Source organism: Anthonomus grandis, chromosome 15 (genome assembly GCF_022605725.1).
Source record: "Anthonomus grandis grandis chromosome 15, icAntGran1.3, whole genome shotgun sequence".
Taxonomy (NCBI): domain Eukaryota; kingdom Metazoa; phylum Arthropoda; class Insecta; order Coleoptera; family Curculionidae; genus Anthonomus; species Anthonomus grandis.
The window spans coordinates 15,305,288-15,333,116 of NC_065560.1; the positions used below are offsets into that span (position 1 = coordinate 15,305,288).

The 27,829-nt window shown below is 33.5% G+C and overlaps 1 protein-coding gene across 1 annotated transcript; it reads left to right on the plus strand.

The window, feature by feature from the left end:
• Positions 1-1,695: 1,695 nt before the first annotated feature.
• On the plus strand, positions 1,696-24,483 carry LOC126745362 (malate dehydrogenase, mitochondrial). Its single transcript, XM_050453186.1, has 9 exons — positions 1,696-1,861; positions 13,779-13,948; positions 14,007-14,089; positions 14,171-14,322; positions 14,383-14,543; positions 23,686-23,761; positions 23,840-24,023; positions 24,080-24,194; positions 24,322-24,483. Exons 1-9 carry the CDS (start codon positions 1,799-1,801, stop codon positions 24,371-24,373), a joined length of 1,056 nt encoding a protein of 351 aa, XP_050309143.1. The 5' UTR covers positions 1,696-1,798; the 3' UTR covers positions 24,374-24,483.
• Positions 24,484-27,829: the final 3,346 nt, after the last annotated feature.

The window sequence follows — 27,829 nt, forward strand, 5'->3', positions numbered from 1 at the left end:
ATTCAAATAATTTCCCTAATTTGATGCCTAAACTGAGACAAGGTAATGCCTAAAATATCCACTTCACCTGAGTTTAATAATCTTAAATTCCTTTCAATTGGAGAGTGAGATGAATAATTAGTACCACGAAAAGGCAGGGAAAATAATGTATTAGATTTCTAGTTGGCACATTAAAGAAAATCATCTTCAGAAGTTCAGGGCAATTTATGTGACCATTTAATAATTTGAATATAAAAATAAGATCTGAATGTAAATGTCTTTGTTTTAAAGTTTTTAGATTTAGCATCTTCAATGCATGGTCATAAATATGATTATCAGGGATTTTCATATTTAGCTTAAACAGACAAAATCTAACAAACTTGTTCTGAAACCGTTCCAAGGCTAAACGGCTGTTCATGTAAAATAGCGGCCAAACCATTGAACCATAATCAAGCAGAGAAAATACAAGTGATATAAAAACTCTCTTGCAGGTCTCCAGTGAGAAAGCCCTACACTTGCGAACCACAAAGCCAAGAACCCTGGACGACTTTAAGATTATATTAATACTGTGTGTATTAAAGGTTAGTTGTTCATCAAACCATATCCCAAGATCCTTTATTGTGCTGCAGTACTGAATATTACGGCCAGCAACACTGTAAGATGACTCATTCCTCTTATTTCCTTTATAAAAACTCATAATATTACACTTGCTAATGTTTAAAAATAAATTATTATTAATATACCATTCATACAACTTGTTTAAATCCTGCTGCAACCTAACCTGGTCCAGGCAAGATGAAAAGAAATTTGTCTAAAAAATTTAACATCATCTGCAAATATTAAGAAGTTACTATTTTCAAAACAGGAGGCAATATCATTAATAAATTATTAAACTTTAAACAACAAACAGCAGAGGAGAACAATGGCCACCCTGCGGAACACCAGAGTAGACAACAATGTTGTCTGACCTAGCATTACCAATGCGAACTTGCTGGTTCCTTCCCGACAAAAAAAATCAGAAAACCAAGCCACTAATCTCCCAGGAAAGCCAGACAGTTCCAACTTCCCTAGTAATATGCCATGATTAACTCTATCAAAAGCCATAGAGAAGTCAGTGTAGATGACATCCACCTGACACCCCTTCCCCAAGACAGTTAGTAAGTGAACCCATGCTTAACTCCTTACAATGAAAATGCAACTGATCATAAATAAGCCTATCCAAAAGCTTTGGGATTGCAGACTGTATATAATTTTATAATTTATGCTTGTTTTTAGTGATAATTGATGTATTTATTCAATATTTGATAGCTGTCTAGGTTATTTGACCGAACTAGATCGGTGAGATTTATCGACTAAATTTATCAAATTATATTTAAATATTTCGAATAATATTGTAATTTAATCTGTATACGAAAATTTGATCTTAAAATCTTTAAATCTATCGTGATTAGATTTTAATTAATGTTGTAGATGTTGCAAGAATTCAAGAGAATTTTAAAAGAGTTGCGGAGCTTTTTGATTGGTAAAATTTTCAGTTCAAGAATTAGGACCCGAATAGTCAAAACAGTTTAGTTATTGGTTAATCAGAATATTGAGTACGTTACAAATTTCTTTTAATGCGCGCTTCAAAACAAGCCTTAAGATCTAGCGTGAAAAATAAATAATATGGCAACGCCGGCCTAGCTATGCATGTTTAATTAAAAAAAAAACATGTGTCATTAAGGTGACAGGTGTCAGTTTTTTTCCTTTTTTTGTGTCATACGATTTTTGCTAATCGTGTTGTTGAGTTGCCGGATTTTTTCAAATTTCAAAAAAGAAAATGTTCTCCAGATTCGTAAGACCCACTTTAATTTCGGCCAGGAGCTTTTCCACGTCAAAACAGGTAATTTTTAAAATTTTTTAAATTGTTACATAAATACTAAATATATGAAACGTGCAGTAAATTGGCTTAATTTTTTTTTCAATTTTTCCATCTACATTTCTCTTGTGATGTAATCCCCAAGCTGCCTAGCTTATTCCAGAAGTCACGTTACGGTGGTTTTAAGAAAAGCCTTTATTGAGCAAGTAAAGTTATTTATATTAATAGCAATATTTTGCTGATGTTTAAATTTCATAATTTCCTTTATCTTTATACTTACACATTTTTTTAGTGTTATCAGTATTATGTAACTCCTTAAGATGAATAACTTTGAATCAACAGATTCTAATATCAGAGTACAAATATATTAAAAATATTCTCATGATGCAAAACCTAAACTTGTTTTACACTTTAAGATACATTTTTGGGGTCACTTTATAGCAAAGCAATGTTGATCATCCCTTATTTTCTATCCTATCAGTTACTGCAAATTCTTAAGAAAATCAGACAGACCCTTGGGAACAATTATTATTGGACTAGGGTAACTGAGATTTATAAATGCAGTTTTCAATTGTAGAGGTCAGTTAAAGTTGAATAATAATAGCTATTTTTAAATAAAGTTCATGTGAGCATAGTACTTTTTATACTCTCATCCGACAACTTGAGTGGACCAAATATGATTTGTTTTTCCTGTAGAAAAAAATAAAAGTGCTGAACAATTCTGGATCTACCTAATCATATCAGGAATTATAAACCCCACCCAACCCAACTTTTCTGAAAGCCACATTTTACATTAGGGGAAAATGGGCTTTAGTTTTGACATTAAGATGTCAGGAAATATTTATATAATGTCATTTTACAATAATGACTACAGTTTTTACAGTAATATAGATTCTCCAAAATTTGTTTTCCAGCTTTTATACTTGGGTTGGGTTGGAATTACACACATTTTAAGGTGGGTTCATAAATTTTGTATGGTATGCAGTAAGAAGTAACATATAAGAAGTAAGCTCCATGCAGTAAGGATCTTGCGAATTCATAATATTAAAATGTAAGGAGTAAAAAAAACATAGCAAAATTTATCCTTTCTCTCTATCTGAATATTTTTTTCTCTTAAATCCTTACTAGCCTACCCCTTTTGATTGGTTATATTGGCAAACATTGACGATCACTTACGATTCCATAAGAAGTATGACACAAGAAATAAAATTGAACCATCCATGCATCTTACTTCCTATGGCTTGTGCCATATGGCAAAATATGAATAGCTCCATTTGAATATTAGTAATTTATTTTGCTTGCGTCATGCATGTTACTTCTTACTGCTTACTCAAAATATTTTTCTATGCTTTTTTTGCAAAGTGCCCATGAATGAAGATTCACTCCTACCACCATTAGAAAATATTTTATGGAAATTATTATGGAAATAATAATTTCTATTAAAATTGTACACATTTTAAACACTTTCCATAATTTTAGGTGCAATTTTCGGGAAAGTAGTTTAACTAAACTTGCAACCAATTGATTTTATGGTTTTTACTGCTAAATTAATTTAGTTTTTATTCATTTGGTTCTTACTGTTAAAAAGGAAATTTATTTTAGAATAAATTTAAAATTTGATGAATATTGGATTTTTTTCTCAAAATTTGCATCATGACCAATGGCTGATGATTTTTCTCACTATAATGTAAGGGAAAAAGTAAATTATATTACCACAATCATAATTTTTTCCCAACAATATGTTTCTTGTTGATCTTTTTATGTAAGCCAGGCACAAATTTAAAAAAATACTCTTGAAGTGTTGAATTTTTTTGAAAATATCTTGATATCAGCTATTTTTATAGAAAATATTTTTAATAGCTATATATCTTTCAAAAAAAGACTTATAATATAAATTTCATAAGCTAAGAATACTAAAAAATATATATTATACATCCTATAAACAATTCAAATTTGATTTAATTTTTTCCATTAATTACTAAACTAGTGAAATATAAAAATACCTACTGAAATATAAGCTATGAAAATTTAGTTGATTTATTATGATAATTATGAATCATATTAATAAAAGGTGTTTTTTTGAGAGGTATACAAATTTGAAGTGAAATAAAACTATAAAAAAAAAATTATTGACATGGTATTGGTTTTATTTAAAAGATATTGTTATGCCAGTAGTGCTTAAAAATGATTTCGGGCATATGAGCGCCACGGCTGGTTCGAACGTAGCATAATCAGGAAGTCCAATTTTCGACCACTTTTTCAAGCATCTGGGGCCGTATCTCGGCAATAACGCGGCGAATGTTTGCTTCCAAGTGATCCAACGTCTGTGGTTTATCTTTGAAGACATGTGATTTCACATATCCCCAAAGAAAGTAATCCAGGGGTGTGAGATCACACGATCGTGGAGGCCAGTTCACAGGTCCATTGCATGAAATTATGCGATCATGGAATGTTTCCCGCAATAAATTGATAGTGTCACGCGCTGTGTGGCATATTGCACCATCTTGTTGAAACCAAAGCTCTGCCACATGAAGTCGGTTTAACTGAGAAATGAAAAAGTCGGCAATCATGGCTCTATAATGTTCTCCATTGACTGTAACATTCTGGTCATTATCATCTTTAAAAAAATATGGGCCAATGATTCCTGACCATAAAGCGCACCAAACTGTGACTTTTAATGGCGTCTCAACAAAAGCTTCTGGATTTTCTCCACTCCAAATTCGGCAATTTTGCTTATTGACGAAGCCGTTCAACCAAAAAATGAGCCTCATCGCTGAACAAAATTTTGGATTAAAAAAATGGGTCAAGCTGAATACTGTTTTCCGCCCATTCACCGAACGTACGGCGCGCATAATGGTCACGCGGTTTCAGTTCTTGCACAAGTTGGATCTTTTAAGCTCGCAAGCCAAGATCTTGCCGCAAAATCTTCCACAAAGTGGATGGGCACAGCCCTAATTGTTGTGCGCGATGGCGAATCGACTCATTCGGGTCCTCTTCAACACTATGCTCCACAGCAGCAATAACTTCTTCTGTGCGCACTGTATGGCGTCTTTGTGGATGCGTATTATCAACTAGAGTATGCGTGGGACGAAAACGATCCATGGTTTTTCGAATAACTTGCTTGGATGTCCGATTATGTCGACCGTAAAATGGACGCAGCGGACGGTAAGTTTCGCGAATTGAACTATGATTTTCAAAATATATTTGCACAATTTGAAAGTGTTGTTCTGGAGTAAGTCTATTCAGTGTGAAATGGCAAACTGTACTGACCACGAATACACCACCAACTGTCAAATAGACAATCACCAGAAACAGTTTTGACAACTTAAAACCCAAACCTCTATAAAAAACACCCTTTAGTATCTACATAAAGACTATTAATTAAAATTAAAAAAAAAAAATTAACCCTATACTTTATTGGTGTATTTTTGTTTTGTAATTTATTGGTTAAAATTTATATGTAAATGCACAGGAAAGAAAGAAGCTATCTCAGAGACATTACTCTAACAGTAATTTTTTAATCAATTCTTATTTAATGCTTTTGTCCAGATTGTCAAAGAGTTTTGGAAGTTTCTCTATTTTCCTTGAGAAAGTGTTATCTTCACTATGTTAAGTATTTTAAGTTAGTTCAAGGAGTATTATTAACAATATTTAGAGAACAGAAAATACATTGTAAAGTGGTGTATGAATTTCACCATTCTTGCAAATGGAGTGCCTGTTTTTCTTCAAATGTATGCAATGTCAAGCAATTAAAAAGAAGAAAAAATTAACAAAAGTCCAAAACTTTTTTCACAAGCAACTTATTTTAATCACTTTAAATCCTTTTAAATGCTGTATATTTAAACTTAACCTAGATTGTCAATCAATCAATTTACAGTGCAAAATTATATCAAACTTCTGTTTCCAATATTCAATGTCCCTATAAATTGATTAACTTATTGTTTTAAGATTTTTCAGAATTCTTATATAAAGATGTTAAATTTAAATGTATGCAATAATGACCACAAAAACCTTGTTCAGATCAACTCTACTTACTAGTTAATAAGGGTTGGATCGGAATCTAGTGGAATTAACCACTTTGATATATCAACCAATTTAATATATAAGTTTTAAAAAAAATCAGATATCCAAAAAATCTTCTAGGTCTGCTGGCCACAGGCTACAGAGTTGCCAAAGTCAACTCATATTTTAAACTACTTATTTTTACCAGCTTTAGAGCTGAAGCTTCCCTGCATGTTTCCTATAAATAAGTGTTACTGTTTTCAAAATAAAGATGCAGCACAACATTCAAATTTTACATTTAATAAATAAATGACAATATGACTCGCTAGGGTCTTTTTGTGAGAGTTTGCAGAAAGGCTCCCTTTTAAAAAACAAACAAGCTATTAGAAAAATTAGGGAATAATATGCATTTTTAGCTATTGCAAAATCCAAATTAGTTGCCATCACTCTAGCCAGCAGCATAGACATACCACTAGACAATGCCTTACTGCAAACATGGGAGATCTGCTTCCCAAATTTTAAAGTATTATTAGTGGTTACACCCAAAAATTTATTTAACTGTTGAGTTGCAACAAGAATAAAGTCCACAAAAATATTGATAATAAAACATTTGACACTAATAATATTAGTCTTAGAAACTTATAACTATAAACTCTTAGAACTAATAATATTAGCCCTCCTACTACAGTGCTTAGACAGACTAGATTATTCTAACTTAAACAACATTGGTACACTGTATGGTGAAAACTGTATAATGGATAGGATGATAATTAACTCAAATAGTGTCAGTATAGATTTGTTCATTGTTCTCTGAGTTCACTGCAACGGATTTTAAAATCTGCTTAACTGCGATATAATTTTATATCTTGACTTTACTTAAAGTGTGTCTTCTGTTCTATTGTAGTTACTCTGTTTAAAAGCATTGTTGTTCTTATATTTTATTTGATGTTACCTGTTATCTGTTTTCTATACTAGATATTTAATTATAGTACTAATACTTCAAGTGTTTTATTGCGATATAAAATCTTATTTTATTGAATATTTTTAATACTATATTCTATATTTATTTTGTAAATTGAAATAGAAACATAGTCTTATAAGAGTTCACATACCTTCGCGTCGACACACGCCTCTTACACTCCGCGTATTTGATTTACATTAAATAGAGGTAGATTTGTGATTCTTACATATTTTTCTTTAGATTTTCTATTTATCAGCATTGTCTTTGCAATATCCTGTTCTAGTACTGACAGTAATCAGTGGTTCGCGAGTTATTATGATTTTCAGTGGAAACAATAGACATTCTCAGATTACAATAATTTTTTTTTTTAATTTTTTTACGTTTCTATTGGAATTAATACTTGAACACTCTTGGTATTTATTTTATTGCTCTGCTTAAACCAATGAGTTGGGAGAACTGGATTTATTTGACTTTTAATAGTAATCTACGAGTCAACATGCTCTCAGATTTGGAGTGTGCCAAATTATTATTTTGCTCTATATCATGGCTTGCAGAAGGTGTGGTGCAAGTCTAACAGATAAGGAGGTAAAATATAGGATTGTTTGTGATTTTGTAATGTCATGCATTGGTTAGCCTGTTCAAAATTTACTACATCAGAGGCTCAAGTTACTCAAAGGAAGAGTAGAGTTATGTGTTTTGTATGTTCTGTGTGCAAACCTAGCTTGTGCATAACCAGTAAGGAAAACAGCTCCTCAACAAGTGCTGCTATTCTTCTAGAAGCCCAAATGGAGGAGGCTCTCCAATCCTTTTTTTTTGGGATTAGACCATTGTTGTTCAGCCTTTTTATCAATCGTCTTAGCTCCCTATTAGAATCTGAGTTTGTGCTTTTGCTGATGATTTGAACATTTTTCGATTGATTTCTTCCTCTGTCTCTTCTCTTTTATTCTTGCCTTTAATTTTTCGAATCGAAGAAGGAAGATGGTTAAAAAATTTGAAACTGAAATAAATTAAGGAATTTTTTGTTAATGTTGAGTGAGGTATAGGCAAGGGTACAATGTGAGAAGGGGAGAGTTAGGGTTATTAGTAGCTATGACTGAATTAAATTTAGAGTGGATCAAACAACAGGTTTCTAGAATAAACAAGGATGGCATTTTTAATATTTTTTGAGGCTGAAAAAGTGCAAGATTGAAAACAATTTAATCCACACATAAATCTAACTGGTGGCTTTTGGAGAATAAAAGGTGTTTGAAAAAGGGTCTTGCCATAGGAGCCCCAGAAGCAAATGCCATATCGTAGATGAGACTTGACTAGGGTATAATAAACGTCTCTAGCAATCCTGGAACCCAATTCACAAGCTACCACCCTTACAGCATAGCAACCACGAGCCACCCTCTGTACTATCTCAGTGATGTGCGTCGAGAACTTTAATCTTGAATCACCTTTCTTAAAAGGAGGTACCAGCTTGACCAATTTTAGACTATTAGAAATATACCCAGATTAAAACTTTGATTTACAGTTTTTGAAAAAACAGTCAAATTAGTATCAGAAAGTGTTTGCGAAATTTTAATGGAAATACCATCACATCTTGAGGAACTCTTATTTTAAATCCTTTGCATTACACTTATTATTTCTGTTGTATCAGTTGGAAACAGAAAAAAAGAATGTGAGATTGGGTTATCCATAAAATTTAACGGGTCAACAGTACCTGAAGATGACAACATAGAGTTTCTCACATTAGCAGCAATAGAGATGTAAAAATCATTAAATGAATCAGCCTTTAACGTTATATATGGACAAGATCCATTGCTACCCGTTAAACAAGCCAGCTTTCACGCTGTTTATTTTTAGCACTCAAACGGTCATCCTGGTGTAAGTTGAATGAAATCTTATTAAATATTGAGAAATGTGGGTTTATGAGGTTTACTCGTTTGAAGGTCTTCCCTCCTTGTCAATATGTTACTGAAGGTATCCCCTTAAAGCAGCTTGACTCAGTCAAGGATTTAGGTGTCTTTTTGGACCTGAGAGTTACTTTTTCCCACCACTTAGAGTATACTATAAATAGAGCTAATAAACTACTTGGATTTATCAAAAGATCTTGCAAAGACTTCACCGATGTGTCAGTATTAAAGTCATATACAGGGTGTCCCAAAAGTAATGGGACATAGAACAACAGTAGATTCCTTACATCAAAATAATGTGAAATACAGGGTGTTCACATTATTTTGTGAAATACACTCTGGAGGTTAAACAATACGATTCAGGACTTTAAACGTATCCTAACCTCAAAATTAATCACATTTGTTTATTTTGCTAAACTAAAGTAAATTTCATCAAAATAATATTAAAATAGGAAAAACAATTGGATTTTTTTGAAACAAAAAGTTAAGTTGGAACCTCTGCTTTGTGTCCAATCTATTAGTTTAGCAATAGCCCTTGTTTTTACTTATTTATTGAAATCTCAAATTTTTGAGGTTATACTTCTTAAAATGAAATCTTGCAACAAATGTTTAAGGCCAATTGGTGACCAGTAGATTGAAAAGGCTCCTAGATGTGATTGCTGCCGAGTGGTGTTTCATCTGGATGAAAAGTGTTTGGGTCTTTGTGCTAGCAAACAGAGAGCTGTAGTAGTGCAAAAACGTATTATCCTGTTCTTCTGTGAAGGCTGTGATCTTTCTTTTAAAAAAATTCCTCGATTAACAAATAAGTTTATCCAACTTGAGGAGGAGATTAATACTATTAGGCAACATACATCAAAGGTTAGAATTCAACTCTTCTAACATTCTTCATTTCAGTCATTCTTACACGAAATAGAGGAACGTGCTGAGAAAGCCGATAATCTAATGGTGTATGTTGTCCCTGAATCAACAGTAACAGTATGAGAGAGAAAATTGAGGAACGATGATAACGGTCTTAATTGGCCAAGATTAGGCCAATTAAGGTTATTATTAAACACTCAAGCCTGGTAAAGAATACAGTAAAGAGGCGAAATAGAGTTGACAATGTCATAAAAAGAAGCTGGTAACATCAGGGGTCCCATAGGGTTCTCACTGAGATCCCTTGTGGGTCCTCTCCTTTTTAACTTATTTATTAATGATATTCATGGATTTATAAAATACTGCCTATTTATACAGGGTGTTTCTTAACCTATACACATAAACTTGGAAAATTATTGCTAATGATAAATAATGACTAATAGTGAAAAAAAAATTAAGTAAAATATTTTTAGTTTCTGAGATAATTCTTTTTTTTTTCACAAAAATGTAATAACTTTATCAAGTGGAATTTTGTTTTCAAATTAAGAAGTAAACAAGTCCGGATGATGTTTATTATGTTTAGTAGTACCTACTTTGCTATCTGTTGATACAGTTGTGGTCGTATTTCGTTTTTTATTAAAATTATGCCGCATAATTTTTCAAATGAGGAACTAATGGACATGTTACTGGCATATGGGGAATCAAGACAAAACAGTGTGGCTGCAGCTAATCTTTATGCACAAAGGTTTCCTCATAGGTATCATCCGTCGCGTGAAGCTTTTTTGCGTGTGGTTCAGCGGGGTAGAGAAACTGGAAATTTGCGGCCGAGGCCAGGGCAACATGGTGGAGCCATTAGACCTAGGCGCATTTTAAATCTGGAGAATTTGATTCTAGATATCATCGAAGAGCATCCTGACATAAGCACTAGAACAATTGCAGTGCAATTTGGATTATCACCAGTCACAGTTTGGCGAATTTTAAGGCATGAATTACTGTATCCATTTCACGTCCAAAGGGTACAAGCTTTACTTCCAAGGGATCATGCGCCTCGAGTAAACTTTTGCGAGTGGTTGTTACATCAGCAGCAGTTAAACCCAAACTTTACCAGGAACATTTTAGCTACGGATGAAGCAATTTTCACACGCAATGGTATTTGTGTGGGCTGGAATTGTAAACGAAATACTTATTGGCCCTTTCATTTTGGATAATCGTCTAACTGGTGCTCTTTATTTACAATTCTTGCGACAAAATTTGCCGGTACTCCTTGAAGAAGTCCCTCTTCACATTAGGCAGAATTTGTGGTTTCTTCACGATGGTGCTCGACCACATTTTGCGCGACCAGTGCGACGGCATTTGGATCGAATATGCCCCGAACGATGGATAGGCCGAGGTGGTCCAATTGGATGGCCTCCTCGATCACCCGACCTTAATCCGCTTGACTTTTATTTTTGGGGCCACCTAAAATCTCTGGTGTATGTAACCGAAGTTGACAATAAACAAGAATTAAGAAATCGGATATTTGCTGCCGCCGAGGAAATTTGACTACAACCTGAATTAGCTGCTGTCTGCAACTCTTGGATTAGGTGTGCTCAATTATGTATTGAAAGTCATGGAAATAACTTCGAACAGTTACCATAATGGTTAAATAAACATTTATTTTGGAGAATTTACGTTTTTTTTAAATTTTAATTAATAAGTCGTTTATTTCCGTAACTAAAACTATTTTACTAAACTGACTAATAGTGAATTTTTTTTTCACTATTAGTCATTATTTGCCGTCAGCAATAATTTCCCAAGTTTATGCGTATAGGTTAAGAAACACCCTGTATATCCAAGAGGATCTTAATTCACTGTACAAGGGGTCAATATCTAATGGCTTGCATCAGCAAGAAATTCTTATGATTTTTCTGTCTCTACTTTTAGAGTTCTGTATATTTATACAGCAGATTTTTTAGGCTATTAGATTCATACAAGTCTGATATTGATATTGTTGGATTGCCATTAGGGAATTTTAAGACTTATAATGAAACGTAAATCATGTCTGGATCTTTATAATTAGTATTCACAAAACCTTATAAATGGATTTTTGCCTTAGTTTTCCAATGGGTAGCCCTCAAGTGCCAAATTAAATTCATGTAATTATCCAACCATCAAATTGATGATGTTATTTTTAGCTTGAAGAATGATGTTTTAAAAACAATTTGCAAATCCCTTGATATTTTTTTTTTATTTTATCAATTTAATTAGACATATATTCTTGGAGCCTAAAGCTCTTTTTGCCCATCTTTTCAATGTTTTTGCTCTAAATGGCCTTATTAGATGAACTTATAAAAGTCTTAAAGCTTAAGTATTTGTAATGTGTCTTTATTACCTACCTTCAATAACTACTAGCTCATTTTGTATGTTGTAAAGTCTCATCAGGTACGCAAAAATACTAGAGTGGTTTAAAACAATCACTAAGTTTAGCAAAAATCATATTGTTTACCTATGGCTGCCCCTATATAAATGATCACAAAATTCTCCAACCTGGCCGGAATATATTATTTTGTTGCTTTATCCATTTCTGCAATTCAAATTTTAATTCAAAAAACAAAATCTAATAATAAGACAATTATTGATATATTGACAGATAATACATAAATATAAATATAAAAAATAAAGATAATAAGCTCAGTATTGTATCAAATAACAAGATCAAACTCGCTAATTCGTACAATACAAAACTAATAGTAGGTAGTACATTAAATGCTTAAACAACTAACACTTTCATTCTATCTGAAAGAACAGATTTCAATATGTATTTAGTCACACAAATAGATTAACATTCACTAAACATCATTGAACCAGTTCTATATATTATGGGCTCTTTCTTGGCCAAATTGGTGCTATTTAAGTGTTAAGATAAAATATATTGTCTTTGTGTATGGATGTAGGGAACTGCAAAATTCAAAGCTGATAAGAAATCTGAAGCATCATTTTAATTGTTGCATATTTTAAATAACAACACTAAACTTCCACAATCAGCGGATTGATAAAGAGACAGTACATTAAACCTTGAAAGCAATAACTTACTGACTTACTGACTAAATCCTCTTTCAGGATATACCCCATCCATCTCAAATCTAACTTATTTGTAGAATTTTTGTTGAAGTGATTTGAGCCTGTTAACATGCACTGCATAATTACGAAACCGTAATAAAGATGCATACAGTAGGCGTGATTTTACTAAGGAGTTAAGGAAAATGATTTTGCTTGAAGGGTTAGAAAATAGATCTGTTGATCTTATAATGAAGTCTAGGGTCTTTTTTAAAAAAAATTAAAAGAAAGTTTTATGATGGTATGTATATGAGTCAATCTAATCTTTAAGTAAAAAAATGACATCTTACATTTCTGAAGGATAGACTCCCACGTCTCTTAACTTCACAGCTCTATCAGAATCTGCTTGCAGCAAGATTGATTCTTAACAAAAAAGGAAAAACCTTTATGTCATCGGCAAACTATTGAAACTTACTGCTAATACTTGTGGAAATGTCATTAATAAAAATCAAAAACCAAAATAGAGAAAGATTGCTTTCCTGGGGGGCACCACTTAAGGCAATGTAGATGATCTGAACTCCACAAATTGCGGTTTATCTATTAAGTAGGATATGAAAACTAGATGTTTATAAGTTCATTTTTGGAAAGAATTCTATGGTCTAAACTAACAAAGGCCTTAGCAAAATCTGTGTAGATTACATCAAGTTAATATTTGAAATGTGATATGCGTTTAGCAGAAATGATGTTAAATTAGTGACCATTGACCTAATTTGAAAAAAAAACATGGTGATTAGATAAAATAAGATGTTTGATTTGGTAAAACAAGTTATTATAGATGCAGATCTCAAAGGCCTTAGAAAAGTTGGACAAAATGGAGGTTTGGCCATTGTTCTTTACCATATTCCTTTTTCCTGACTTAAAGACGGAAATGTTTGTTTGTTTCCGGATATTCGAAAAAACGCTTGTGATTAGTGACAAATTGAAAAGTATACACATAGGTTTAGTGAAAACACAAGCAAAATCACTTAGGAGAAACACTGTCAAAATACTAAATGATTAAAGACTTTTAAATAAGTAGCTATTATGTTCCATCATGTCCTTAAAGATACTATGCTCTCATAATATTATGTTACAATTTTATAATGTTTTGCTTACAATAATGTAGGAAATAAAATGATTGTATTTGTAGAATAACTACAAAGTAGCAGTATGCGGTGCTTCCGGCGGTATTGGTCAACCTCTTTCACTTCTCTTAAAAACCAATCCTCTTGTCTCTGAGTTGGTTTTGTATGATATTATCCACACTCCCGGAGTAGCTGCTGATTTGTCTCACATTGAGACAAACGCCAAAGTTAAGGGGTAATAAATGCGGTTTTAACGTTTAAAAGTCTAGAGAAATATTATATTTTGTTTGCAGATTCAATGGTAAAGACCAACTGCTGGATTGCCTTAGAAATGCTGATGTTATCATTATTCCTGCTGGCGTTCCAAGGAAACCTGGTAATTATAATATGATTTACCCATAAATATTTGGTAGGCTAACTAGTTTCTAAATCCATAATTATTGTAACCACATCTTAGGTATGACCAGAGATGATCTCTTTAACACCAATGCTGGCATCGTCAGAGATCTCGCTCAGGCGGCTGCTGAAGTTGCTCCAAAAGCCTTAATCGGTATTATTACCAATCCGGTTAACTCAACTGTACCAATTGCGTGCGAAGTACTGAAAGCTGTAAGAGTATTTATCCAATTTTCTCTAATAAACTAGGTTCTATTCAAACGCAATTTGTAGGCAGGTAAATTCGACCCCAAAAGAGTTTTTGGAATAACCACCTTGGATATTGTAAGAGCCAACACTTTCATTGCCGAAGCCAAAGGGCTGAACCCCAAAGATGTGAATGTTCCAGTGATTGGCGGACATTCTGGTGTTACCATTATTCCTTTGATTTCTAGGTAAGAGTATATTGGGTGTCAATTTAAAAACCTCTCCCACCCTTGCGGTTAAAAACATGAAAAGTCGGAAAGACGTCAATATTATTTGTAAGGGGACACTATAAATGGATATTTTTAGATTTCTTGTTTCAACCCTCTAGGAATGGTAGGTGTCACTTTTAGAATCTTAAATCGGAATGGGGGTTCAGTGGCGTGCAAACAATGTAGGCCAAAAGGCATTGCTTGCCACAGCAATATTTGTAAAATTAGAGAAATAAATTACAATATAATATTCACTTCTTATAAAGCAAACGCAAACATTTCCAGGAATCCAAAATAGTGCAATCTTGCTTTAAATATAATTATGGAGATGCGAAGGCAGCACCTATTATAGCGCTTATACGTGACAAGCGAACGAAATTAAGGTGTATGTTGAAAAGAGATAGAGCGATACCCGATTAGCGATTATGCCAGCAGTATTTAGTGTTTTCGCGACGAAGGCGGTTCGCGGCTCGTGCCGGGGTGTTTATTTATAAAGTTTTACTATTTTACAGTGTGTTTTGACTGTTTTGATAATAAAATGACCACAATTTTCCTACAAAAACGTTAATATTGATAACTGATTAGTGTTATAATACTGTTAAAAGTAATTAGTGATTGAAGTGGAGGTTACTTTGAAAATAAACATGCAGTGCCAATGTGATGACAGTGAAAATTGTTTACAACGGCTAAAAACAATTCCGTTTGGCTCCAGATCATTTGATAACAAGCACGACATTATAGCGGCAGGGCGGCCTACCCCTTCACTTAAAATTGTTCAGCAAAAGAAAAACTGTAATACAGTATAATTCCTCTTAACCGGCTTCGCATTAACCGGTCGACGGATTAACCGGCCTGTTTACAACAGCCGAACGCAACGCAATATTTTCCAAGAAATTCACCGGCGAGGCGATTCGGCTGGGATTTTCCCGTTATTACGGGGAGATCCCTCTGAACTGAACTATAAACGATCTTGGATAGGATTATTTTGTCGTTTTGATCAGTTGTTTGTTCTTGCTGTGGGTACGTACAAAACATAACTATTTCCTTAACAATGAGTGCAAAGCGCAAAAGAATTGTGGTTTCGATGGATACACGTTTAAAAGTGTTAAAGCGGATTGATAATGGTGAATCTGTGGCGAAAATCTGTGCAGAATTTAATGTTGGAAAAAACACTGTAAATGAATGGCAAAGAGATAGGCATTCGATTGAGGAGTTTTGTTCGAAAGTGGAATCTGATAAGAATCTGGGCAGTCGTTGTACGAGAAAAAAAACCGATTTGCGAGGTCGTCGATGAAGCTTTGTGGATCTGGGTTCTTCAGAAACGTCGAAGAGGTACACCGATTGGCGGCCCAATTTTGAAAGAAAAAGCTCTGGCTATCCACCAGAAGATTAATAATGGAGGCGAATTTGTGGCAAGTGATGGTTGGCTTAATCGATGGAAAAAGCGACACGGAATTCATTTCGCATATGTAAGTGGAGAAAAACTGTCTGCTGATACTTCAGGTGCGACAGAATTCAAGACTAAGTTTGGTGAAATGGTTAAAACAGAGGAATTATCTCCAGAACAAGTTTTTTTAGTATGGACGAGACCGGGCTAAACATGTTAAAATGTTACCAGAAAAAACTTTTCTAGGAAGTCATGAACAGTCTGCCTCTGGCTTTAAAAAGAACAAAGAACGTATTACAGTTGCCGTCTGAATGCAGCGGGAACTCATAAAATTCCTCTTTTCGTTATTGGCAAGTCTGCTAAACCACGGGCATTCAAAAACTTGAATCCATCGTCCCTTCCGGTCTATTATAAGTCACAGAAATCAGCGTGGATGAATTCAGACCTGTTTAAGGAGTGGTTTAATTTAGAGTTTGTTCCAAGAGTTAAAAAACATTTAAAAAGTGTTTAAAACTTGCCTATCAAAGCAGTTCTAGCGTTAGATAATGCTCCAACCCATCCTCATGTCTGCGATGTAGATGACATACAATTAGTTTATCTTCCTCCTAATGTGACAAGCTTAGTGCAACCAATGAACCAAGGAGTGATCGAAAGCTTAAAAAGACGATACAGGCGTAAACTTGTTTCTGAAGTTCTGCAACACTCGGAGAGTGAAGACAAAGGTCTTTTAGAAGTCATCAAAAAGATCAATATTAAGGACGTTATCTATATGCTAGCTATAGCATTTCAAGAAATGCCCTCTTCGACGTTTATTAAATCTTGGAGAAAACTTTGGCCAGATGTTGAGAATCTAGTTGCGATCTCGAATATTGCAGGGACTGAAGAAGAAGAAAACAAATCCACTCTACAAGACCTTCAAAAGTTAACGGGTAACGAAGCATTACCTTGAAAATGAATTTTTGAATGATGAAGAAATCATAGATTTAGCAACCAAAGAACCAGAGGAATATGATGAGAGTAGTGACATTGAAGAGGAAAAAACGATTTCTCATGAAGAAGCCAAAAATGTAATCGAACTCGCATTAAAATACATTGAGCAGCAACATGAGTCAATAGCATTAGACGTTTTGGTGATTAGAAAATGGAGGGATATCGCATTCAGAAATTCACTGAAGGTTAAAAAACAGAAGAAAATCACAAACTTTCAAAAAATAATTACATATTTAACTTACATACATATTTACATATAGTTGTTGATGTAGCACCTTCATGTATGTAAATATGAAATACATAACTATATAAAGAATATTTCTCCATTATTTTATATTTATTATGTTCATATATATATGTGTAATACTCTCTTCAATACATATACATATGTACATAACATAGATAATGAACATAATATAATATGTATTATGTACACATATATAAGTACACTTCGGATTAACCGGCCAAAACGGCAACCGGCCAGGTATGCAGTCCCGAGGTGACCGGTTAAGAGGAATTCTACTGTAGGTATTTTAACAATAAGTTTTATGAAAATTTTAAATGGCTTACAGGTTGCAAACATATTAATAAGTTGTTTTGTTGGGCATGTTTATTATTTTCAAAAGAAAAGACCGTGTGGACTAATGCCGGTTACGCAGACCTGAATAATTTCTCAAATGCTGCAAAAAAACATGATCAATCCGAAAATCATCTAAAATCTGCCCTTTCTTTATGTAACTTTGGACAAAATAGGATAGAAGTGAGCCTTTCTCGTCAATTTAAAGAAGAAATAGAGCGGCATAATTCTAAAGTGGATAGAAATCGTAACCTAATGCGAAGACTTATTGACATAACTTGCTTTTTGGGAAAGCAGGAACTGCCATTCCGCGGACATACAGAAAATACTGAATCGTCCAACAGGGACAACTTTATAGACTGCATACAACTTCTAGCCAAATATGATGGGATTCTTGAAGATCATTTACATGCATGCAATGAAAGTGAAAAGAGAAATGTTTTTTCAGGATTTTCTAATCGAATACAAAACGATTTAATCTCAATGCTTTTGTACTCAAGGAAAAAATACGACATGAGTTGAACCAAACAGAGGTCGTGGCTATTATGATTGATGAGACACCAGATATAAGTGGCAAAGAACAACTTTGTGTAATTTTTACATATTTTACAGACTCAAATGACATAGTTGATCGGTTTATGGGATTTATCGACGTAAGTGAAAATCGAACTGCAGAAGCGCTAACCAAAATAATTATGGATATCTTGAATGACTATAAATATACCTGATAAACTAGTAGCTCAAACTTACGATGGAGCCGCTAATAAAATAAAAATGGGGTTCAGCAAAAAGTGCGGGAAATTTGTCCTGACGCGATATACGTATGGTGCAGTGCTCATATTTTAAATTTAGTTTTTGTCAAAATCCTGCGAGAGGGTAGTGGAAACCAAACACTTTTTTGGAACAATTAAAAATTTGGGCACATTTTTCCACACGAGTACCAAACGTTCTGATTTTTATAATCGATTTTGTTCTAAAAAATTACCACGTGTAGTACAGACTCGATGGGCCTATAATTCCAGAACTGCAAACGTAATTTTTAGTGAACTTTTTAATTTGAAAAACCTAATGATATGCTTGAAAATCAATCAACCTGGGATGGAGAGAATCTTTCGGCAGCTAGAATGTATTTATTTACACTAGAAGATTCTGAATTTAATTATTTTTTGGAAATTTTCAAAAATCAAATATTTGTTCAGACGGATGTACTGTATAATATAATACAGTCGAAACTATCTGATATTGGCTATTGTATTAAAAAAATTGAGAGTTTCAAAGCATTTTTGGAAAATTTCTTCATAGAATTCAAAAATATATATAGTAAATGTGCGAATGCTTATGGCGAACCTCGAAGAACACGAAATATGGATAATGTTGAAACGCATTACAGGCGAATTTTCAGAGAAATAGTTGACAACATCAAAAACGAAATTGATGATCGCTACAGGGAAATTAGACTAGTAGATTTTTTCCGTCTTTTGGATTCTGATTGTTTCGAAACTTTTAGAAATACATTTCCAGATGAAATATTCAATGGATTAAAATTGAAATACCGACAAAAGTTTGATTTTGAGAGATGAGATTTTGATTTTGATAGATTTGAAAAATGAGCTTAATTCTTTGTATTCGTCATCAGAATTCAAAGGCATGAATGCTTATGAAGTCATACGTTTTTGCCAGGAAAAAAAATGTGCGAAGTGTTCCCTCAAATAATCAAATTAGCAAAATTAATCGTAACAATACCCGCTAGCTCGGCATCTGCAGAACGTTCATTCTCTGGATTAAAACGCATCCACACGTATTTACGTAATACTCAAGGACAAGAACGGCTTAGCAGTTTATCAATAATTTCCTTGGAGAAAGAACTCTTGCTAGATTTAAAACGTAAGTCGACTTTTTATGAAGATTTAAAAAAATTATGCTACCTTATTGCCTAGTGCCTACCCTACTTTTAATGCCACTGCACGCCACTGGGGTTAAGTGACACATTGTTTAAGGGGGTGGTTCAATTTTCTTTTCAGTGGTGTCCTGCTTTGTTACTTTTTGTCCAGAGGTTTCCGAATAATCGTGTTTCAAAGTTGCAGAAATAATTATGCCTGTATTGACATTTTTGTTGTCAGGTTAGTGCACACACAAAAACTATTACATTGTGTCTAAAAATACGTTATTTTTTTTAACCAAGCATGGTGAGCAATTTTAAAAGATGTAAAATGAAAATCCTACAGTCTCCCTCTACTTTTTTTAAAAAGCATAATTCTGGTTTATAATTCCCAACATTTTTCAGACACAGGAGTGTCCATCATTAGGGAATATTCAAAGGAAATGGGCTTGAACAAAGAAACAAGAAATATAAAGACTTAATTTAATATAAGGCACACTTACAAAAGTTTAAAATTGGGACAAATTACACACATCAGCTAGTTATTTCAAAAAACCTTATTTATTTATTTTCTTATTTATATTCTATTGTTGACAAAGATGAAAAGAGACGCCAATAATAATTGGACAGAATAGTATGTTAAAGAAAATACTAAACTTCATGACATCTATGTTAAGAAGTCCTAAAAGGGTCTCTGATGGTGTGTTACAAAAATTTTTTTTGAAAGCAAGAGGAAGGTAGAAGGTTCATGGAGAATTAGAACCAAATAAAAAATAAATTGTAAATGGCAAGAACGACGTATTAAAAGAGTATGAAGAGTTAAAACATAGTGAGTTAAAAAAGTGACTACAAGAATGATATACTGAATGACTTTATTACTACTTTTTTCAACAGATCAAACTTGATCTGTTGAAAATATATTATGTCTCGGCGTAATTATAGTTGCTGTTTGGTAAATATTTTTTAAGTCAAGTCTGATTTCGTTCCGATGGGCCGAAATAATAACCACTTAATTTAAATGGGCATGAGCTTTATTGGCAGCTCATTTAGCCTTAATATTTTGAAACTTGTAATGAAACTTAATATTTTGAAATCTAAAAGCTTTGAGTCAGTAGCTGGGTTAAAATTGTGGTTGTCAGTATAAACATGTCTTGAAAAGTTAGATTTGATGGTTGTAGGGCAAATATTTCGGTTCTTGCACTTCTCAATCTTCCTACAATGTTCATTGATACGTGTAGAAAATCTACCGATCTGTCCAATGTAAAATGCATTGCAATTCTTACTCGAGCACCCTATCTGATAAACTCCTAATTTTTGTTCTGGGGGAATTCGGTCCTTCCAGTTAATAACAAATGATCTGAATATATGTGTAGTTTTATAGCTTCTATTAATATTGTATAAATGAATAAAGACTATCCGATATAAAATATCGTCCTGGGACCCGGACATGTTTTTGTTAAGTTAGGGTTGTGAGGCTTTTAAATATAATTAAAAATACATAAATAAACATTGTTTCTAATAACTTTTTTTATTTTTTTTTCTTACTTTGACAGATACATGACGTCCATTAAAATGGACATTGGGTCTTAACCTAAACAAAAATTCCTAATATATATATATTTTTTTCACTAACATTTCAGTCTAAACCTATGAAAACGCAGAAAATAAATGTAAACTTAAATTTATTTGCTATGGAATTCCATGAGACAGTTTCTGTTGCCAGTAATGCACAAAAATGTGTTGCATGTATTACAAAAAAACTTGGTTTTTTTTGGCACAAGAGTCATTTTTACATCTAACCGAATTTTTTAAATCTGTGGCAATTTCTGGAAAGTCTTGTTTCCGTTTTCTTTCGGTGCCTAATGACGATGACAGTGAATCGACAAAGATATTTCCCTCAGGATTTCTTCTAGGATGTTTTCTTGGGATTCACTTTGTGGGTTGGGTGTATTTGTCAAAAGTTGAGTGGCAATTTTGATTTTAAAATCTAAATGTTGTATTTTGCGTGGAGGGATTTTAAATATTTTTTTATCTCTTCGATAAAGAAACCATGAGTTAGCCATTGCTAGATCAAAGAAATGGAAAATGACCCTTACAGTCCATTTTTTTGATCTGGCTCGAATTCTATAATAGGTATTCATTCGGTATATCAAGTCTATTCCTCCCATACAATCGTTGTATTTAGCAACAACGTAAGGTCTTTTAACCTGAATATATTTAGAGTCTGTCTTAGACCACCTTTTACACTCATCGCTAGGTTGAATTCCTAGAGCAGTAGATGCCAAAAGTACAGATTTCAGATCATACCATTGTACAACTACTATTTCGCCATCTTGCCTTACAATTTGTTCCGAGCTGCCTCTACCTATCTTGGCCATCATTTTTTCCAAAGTTAAATTTGCTGCCGCTGTTACACGAGATTTCATAATGGTTCCAGTACAATATTTCTCTTGTTGACGAAGATATTCGAGAAGTGGTATTGTCGTGAAATATCTATCGCAGTACACATGACTTCCAGGAAATAATGCCCTTCCAAGGCGAACAACAGCAGAAGGTCCAACACCAAGTCGCGTCGTTTTACAGAATCATCTGGAAAAGTATCTTTTCCTTGATATAATTCAAAGTCTACGACAAGACCATCAGGGGCAGCAACAACAAAATTTTTCAAGCCCTCTGGATTTGGCTTTACTCTAACGAACTGCTTCATTTTACAAGTCCCTGTAAATGGGATCATCTGTTCATTTACAGCAACCACTTTCTCTCTAGGTAGCTGCAAACATCCCTGTCATACTGCTTTTATAATAGGACGCACTTTCCAAAATTTGTCAGATCTGCGTACCTCTTAAGCGATGCTGCCATCAATGACGATTTTAAGGTTACTTCTTATAGCAAAAAATTTATCTCGAGTCATTGTATCTGCAATGGCTGAAACTTTAGTGGTTTTTGCCCAGTACATTCTGATTTAGGGATATTTTAGACAGGACATCAAACAAACTGTTCCAAAAAAATGTTTAATCTAATTAAGAGTCAATTTAAGAGATACTCCTTTAAGTTCAACGTACCTTGCATTCGTGCAATCACACACTTTTTGGAATAACTCATCTTCAAAGTACATGGCTAAATACGATTTTGCAGTCCAATCATACCGGAGCTCTGCGCTGCATTCACTAGAGGGGCCTTCAAAATTTGGAGGTGCAAAAGTATCATCTCTTCTTCAAGACTTTCGCTTTAAAGGATCCACAGATTGCTTGGCCATTTTTAAGTTTTCTCTCAGGACACTAAGAGGAATTCTATCTATATTAAGGAATAATATCTATATTCCTCACTGCTGCTTACTAGTTCTTCATTAATTATTTCTTCTTCTCTCCCCATTAAATTATACATAGTTTGAATTTCTTCTTCATCATCAGACATTTCAATGTCAGAGTCATCATTTCCAATGATTTTTAGTATTTGCTCCAATTTTTCGTCCTCTTCCCCTGGCCAAAGCACTCTTTGATTGCCAAAAATTCCTAAAATAAATTTTATGAGTTAATTTAAAATGTGCATGAGATAGACCCAATGTCCGTTTAAATGGACGGGAATAACTTATGGTAATACAAAACTTATTTAATTTTTTTATTATTGTAATGTTATTTAAATTTGTCTATTAAACGTTTGCAAATAAAAACTTTCACAAAAATCATTACAAAACGTTAAAAAATAGGCTACATACCATCATAACGAGAACCACGTGCAGCCGCCATCACAACAGAAAACAAACAACTGATGCACATGTGCACAATTAAAGTCGACCGAATCGGACTGGGCGGCAGCACCGAAGTGTCCAACGTAGTGGATGCGAGGTCTAAGCTGCTTAAATAATAAATTAAGGAAACTGGAAACCTATAACTGGCATGTCCATTTAAATGGACGCTAGGTCCCAGGAGGATATGCACATATTCGGAAAATTCAAAGTTTCCACATCACTACCATTTCCCATTTTACGCCTCTAATTTTCGAAATTAAAAAGACGGTCCCGAGCCAATTTAGCAATAGCCGCCATTTGCTTGACAACGTCATCTAAGAGTACACAGAAAAATACACCACATAAAGAGGTACGCAAAAGACTTGGACTAATGTACAAAGGTTTAAAAAAACGGAAAACTGGTATACATATTTAGAAACTAAAAATGAGACGTTAACAATTCACATAGTAATTGCAAAACAGATATTAAGGGTGGAAAGTTTTTAAATTGATAGCGTGTAGAGACTTTTAAAAGACGTGCATAATAAATTTTGATTTTAGATCTACTCCTTCAGTGAGCTTCCCCGAAGAACAACTTAAAGCATTGACCACCAGAATACAGGAAGCTGGCACAGAGGTAAAATGGCCTGTTTGACCAAATTTGACCAAAGACTAGAAACGTTTTTGATTCTATTCGAAATAATTTTTATTGTAGGTAGTAAAAGCAAAGGCGGGTGCAGGATCCGCAACCCTTTCCATGGCTTATGCCGGAGCCCGTTTCGCTAACTCCCTCCTCAGAGGTCTCAAGGGAGAATCTAATGTCATCGAGCCCGCTTATGTCGTATCCGATGTTTCTGAAACCGAATACTTCTCGACTCCTTTGCTGTTGGGCAAAAATGGTAAAGCAAAATAATTTCCCTAATATTCTGATATTCTGACAATAATTCGTTTGTAGGTCTTGAAAAGAATCTAGGCTTAGGAAAATTAAGCGACTTCGAACAAGAACTTCTTAAAGCCGCTATCCCAGAATTGAAGAAGAATATCCAAACTGGAGTCGATTTCGTCAAAAAGTAATTTTCTACTCATCCTATAAAAACCAAAAAATGTTCAATTCATAGGCAACAATTTTAACAGATCCCTTAAGAGATAGAATTTTTGTATAGAACAACATTTTAACAAGATTTATAAACTTTTTAGGTTCGCTTCGGCCGATGGTAAACGAGCATTTACTGCGGGAATTGCGCCGTGAAATTTTGATTATTTATATTGTGGTATTTTATTTAATTTGGACAGTGTTAATTTTATTATTTTGCCATATTACTATTGTATTAACTTGAACAATAAATTCTTTAAACTTTTTGACTATTCAATTTAATTTTTCTTGAAATCAGTGCTAGTCTGGTTAAGATATTGCTCAGTTTTATATAGATTTACCGATAAAACGGGCATTGTGATAAATCACTATTAACGTGAACATCTTGAATACTAAATATGTGCAGGATGTCCCATCAGAGAAAAACAAACCACCGAGAAGGGACAAAGCTGGGACCGATTTTTCTTGCGCATGTGCGAGCTTATTTGGTATATCTGTCTTATTGCCGGTCCCCTGCCAGCCGTCGGTTAGTCCGGTAATATTCGAGTGTTGCCTGAATTGTGCTCTTTATTTTATTAAAAACTTTTATAATATGCCTTATACCTGTGCTTTTCGTGGATGTCATTCAAAGACAGGGTGTGGTGTTTCTTTCTTCGAGGAAGAAGATCGGTAAGTTCAACTTTTCTTTTAATTGTTTCCACTCAAAATAACTTGTTTCTTTTTTTGTTTTTCGTAATTACAGTAATTCATTATTTATTTTTTATTAAATTCGTAATTATAGTAATTAGAGGTATTTATCTATGCAGCAATTAAAAAGAAAATACATAAATTTAGCTTTTGAATTAAACGTGTAATTTTATGACTTTCAGTGCCAAGTTATGGCTGGCAGCTTGCTATAGAATAGACTTGTTTTCGATACCTAGAGAACAACGTACCAGGAACTATAAGCTCTGTAAGTACCATTTTAATAAGAAGTTTTATAGTGCAGGGCCCTCAAGAAAGCATTTGTTACCTAACGCGTTACCAACATTATTTCCTAATCCCACAAAAAGGACTTGTGAAGGTGAACAGCTTGAGGATGGACCGCCAAAAAAAGTCTCAAAGGAAAAGGACATAAAAATTCTATCATGTTAGCTTTTGATGGGTTAACTTAACTATAATTTTTACCTAATAACTAATATTAATTTTATGCTTGAAACCCTATTTTGCACATAAAAATATATTCTATATCTATTATATTTCTTCTTTTTAGATATTTTAATACAGCCTGCAATTATGAAACCAGCAACGTTGGCCGAGCAAAGTATTGCCGAAAAAAATTCTCCTTATGACAGAACTAAGACGAAGAATAAAAAAGTTGTTGCGTGTTCCCTTTTTCCTGTGTCACCCGGTATAGTTTAGGTATACCTATAACTTAACTATACCAACAGTAAAATAATGTAATAGTTTTGATTTCAAATTCCCAATAAAATTTTTAATCTATTAATTGTCATATTTCTCTCCGTGTACGGAACTATTAAATTGCCAAAACGATTTTTCTCCGTTAGTTAATATGTAGCGCCAGTCATTTAAGCCCGCTCAAGGGCACCAAAATTGGACCCCAGAAAATCAACGGTAAATGCGAGTTTTGTCGCTTCTCGGTGGTTTGTTTTTCTCTGGTCCCATTTTTGTATGTTTTGTGGGGTATCTCACTTATGAAAAGAGATGTGAATATCGCGACAGCATGCTGCCTTTTAATGAAACCAAAGAGACACCAATCAAATTCTCCTTAGCTTCAGTGTATGTGATTTAACAAAAAAATATATTTTCAGTCATTCGTTGGAACTTTCTTATTGTCAGACATTAACTCTTGGCGCCAGTGGTCGATAATATAGACACCTAATAGTGTCTACACACTTACCGGCGGCCTGTCGGCCACGGACTGTCCGGCTTCGCCTTCAGTCCTGGTCGTATGAAACCACACATTATCAGTTTTGGAAGACAGTCCTGGTCGATAGGCGAGGACTGTAAAGGTTATTCTGGAGACGGCCTGTCGTATTTTTCTTATTTTCAACACACACTAAAATTATCATCGACAGTCCAACACACCTGTTTGACGCTATTGCTATATTATATTATTTTTCAAAGTGCGCGAGTGTCTTTGTATTAAGATGTTTTTTACCAAACGAAAGTTGTATCTTTTTATAGGACCTATTTTGTTGACTGACGTTAAGCCTAAAAATATGAGGCGTGGATGGGTGAAGGATTGACTTTTAAAAAGAGGGGAACTATCACATATAAATTTAATTCGGATTTTAAGAAGGTCCTGTTCGGAAGATTTCAAAAACTATTTAAGAATGAATGGTGCATGTTACCAGCAGTTGCTTAAGCTCGTCAAACCATAGATTAAAAAAAAAGATACTAAAATGCGACAGGCTATTAGCGCTGAAGAAAGACTAATAGTTACCTTAACATATCTGGCCAACACTGGTCGTACATTGGAAGATTTAAAATTCTCAGCCATTACTTCTCCTCAAGCTTTAGGTCTAATAATTCCGGAAACTTATAAATATATAAACTTATAAACAAAGCTATATACACTGCCTTAAAGAAGACATACTTAAAGGTAAGTAAAATAAATATTAATAATTTGTAGGATAATATTATACGAAAATACAATTAAAATCCTGGTGGTTTCAAACTTTATTTGCTATAAATTATAAAAAAAATATAATAGTATCAAAAATAAGGCTTTTATTCTTAATAATGGCTATCTAAATTCTAGATAGTAAGTTTTAACATACACATACAGTAACATTTTAACTATTACAGTAACATACATAACATGTTACGATAATGTAAATGTTATAAAACATGTAAAATTTAATTAAAAGTAATATTAACATTATTTATATTAAGTTAATGCGTTATCGCAACTGGAGATATGTGCCCAATTCTTGTTCAACTTCATTATTTTTTCCGGTGTAAGAATAGTCGGAAACAAAAACATTATTATCCTGTTGTGAGGTTATTTTTTTATTAACTCCTAACTTAGTATTGCGGTTTAATGTTCCCATTTGAGCCTCAAATAAAACGTTCATTATTAGACGTTCGGCAAAAACCATTTGGTCCCGTGATACATTTCTTAATTTGTTTCCAATGTGCTTGCCAGTGATATCAAATTCGTCTTCCTTTTCATCTAGCTGTGTGGTAATTTTTTGGAGCATACATTCTCTTTTTTGTTCATCCAACTTCTGTTTTTTCATACGGTTAGCCATAGGTGTTTCAGACATCGATGAAGTAGACCTCCGCAAAGATATAGTTGATGTAGCTGATGTGGAAGCTTCGGGCGAATAAACGTTTTCTGACAATATATTTTCACAATCCTGAAATAAAAATAAATAACGTTTAATACAATTTTTATACGTTCTAGAAAAACTTTATTTTATAATTCTTTTTTCATTTTAAAACCAGTTTGCTGCAGCATATGTGTATTCACAAGAATTGCTTTTTCCTTGAGCGTATATTTAAGTATACTTAAGAGCGTATATTTAATTATAGATTAGATAGATGTATTAATATATTTAATTGTATATTTAAGAGCGTATATTTAATTATAGATTATCCCGCGTC

Excerpts from the sequence above, each read along its gene's own strand:
- LOC126745362 (XM_050453186.1), top strand. The coding sequence starts at position 1,799 with ATGTTCTCCAGATTCGTAAGACCCACTTTAATTTCGGCCAGGAGCTTT. Across the intron at positions 13,949-14,006 it reads ACAAACGCCAAAGTTAAGGG|ATTCAATGGTAAAGACCAAC; the intron begins GTAATAAATGCG and ends TTTTGTTTGCAG. Across the intron at positions 23,762-23,839 it reads TACAGGAAGCTGGCACAGAG|GTAGTAAAAGCAAAGGCGGG; the intron begins GTAAAATGGCCT and ends TTTTTATTGTAG.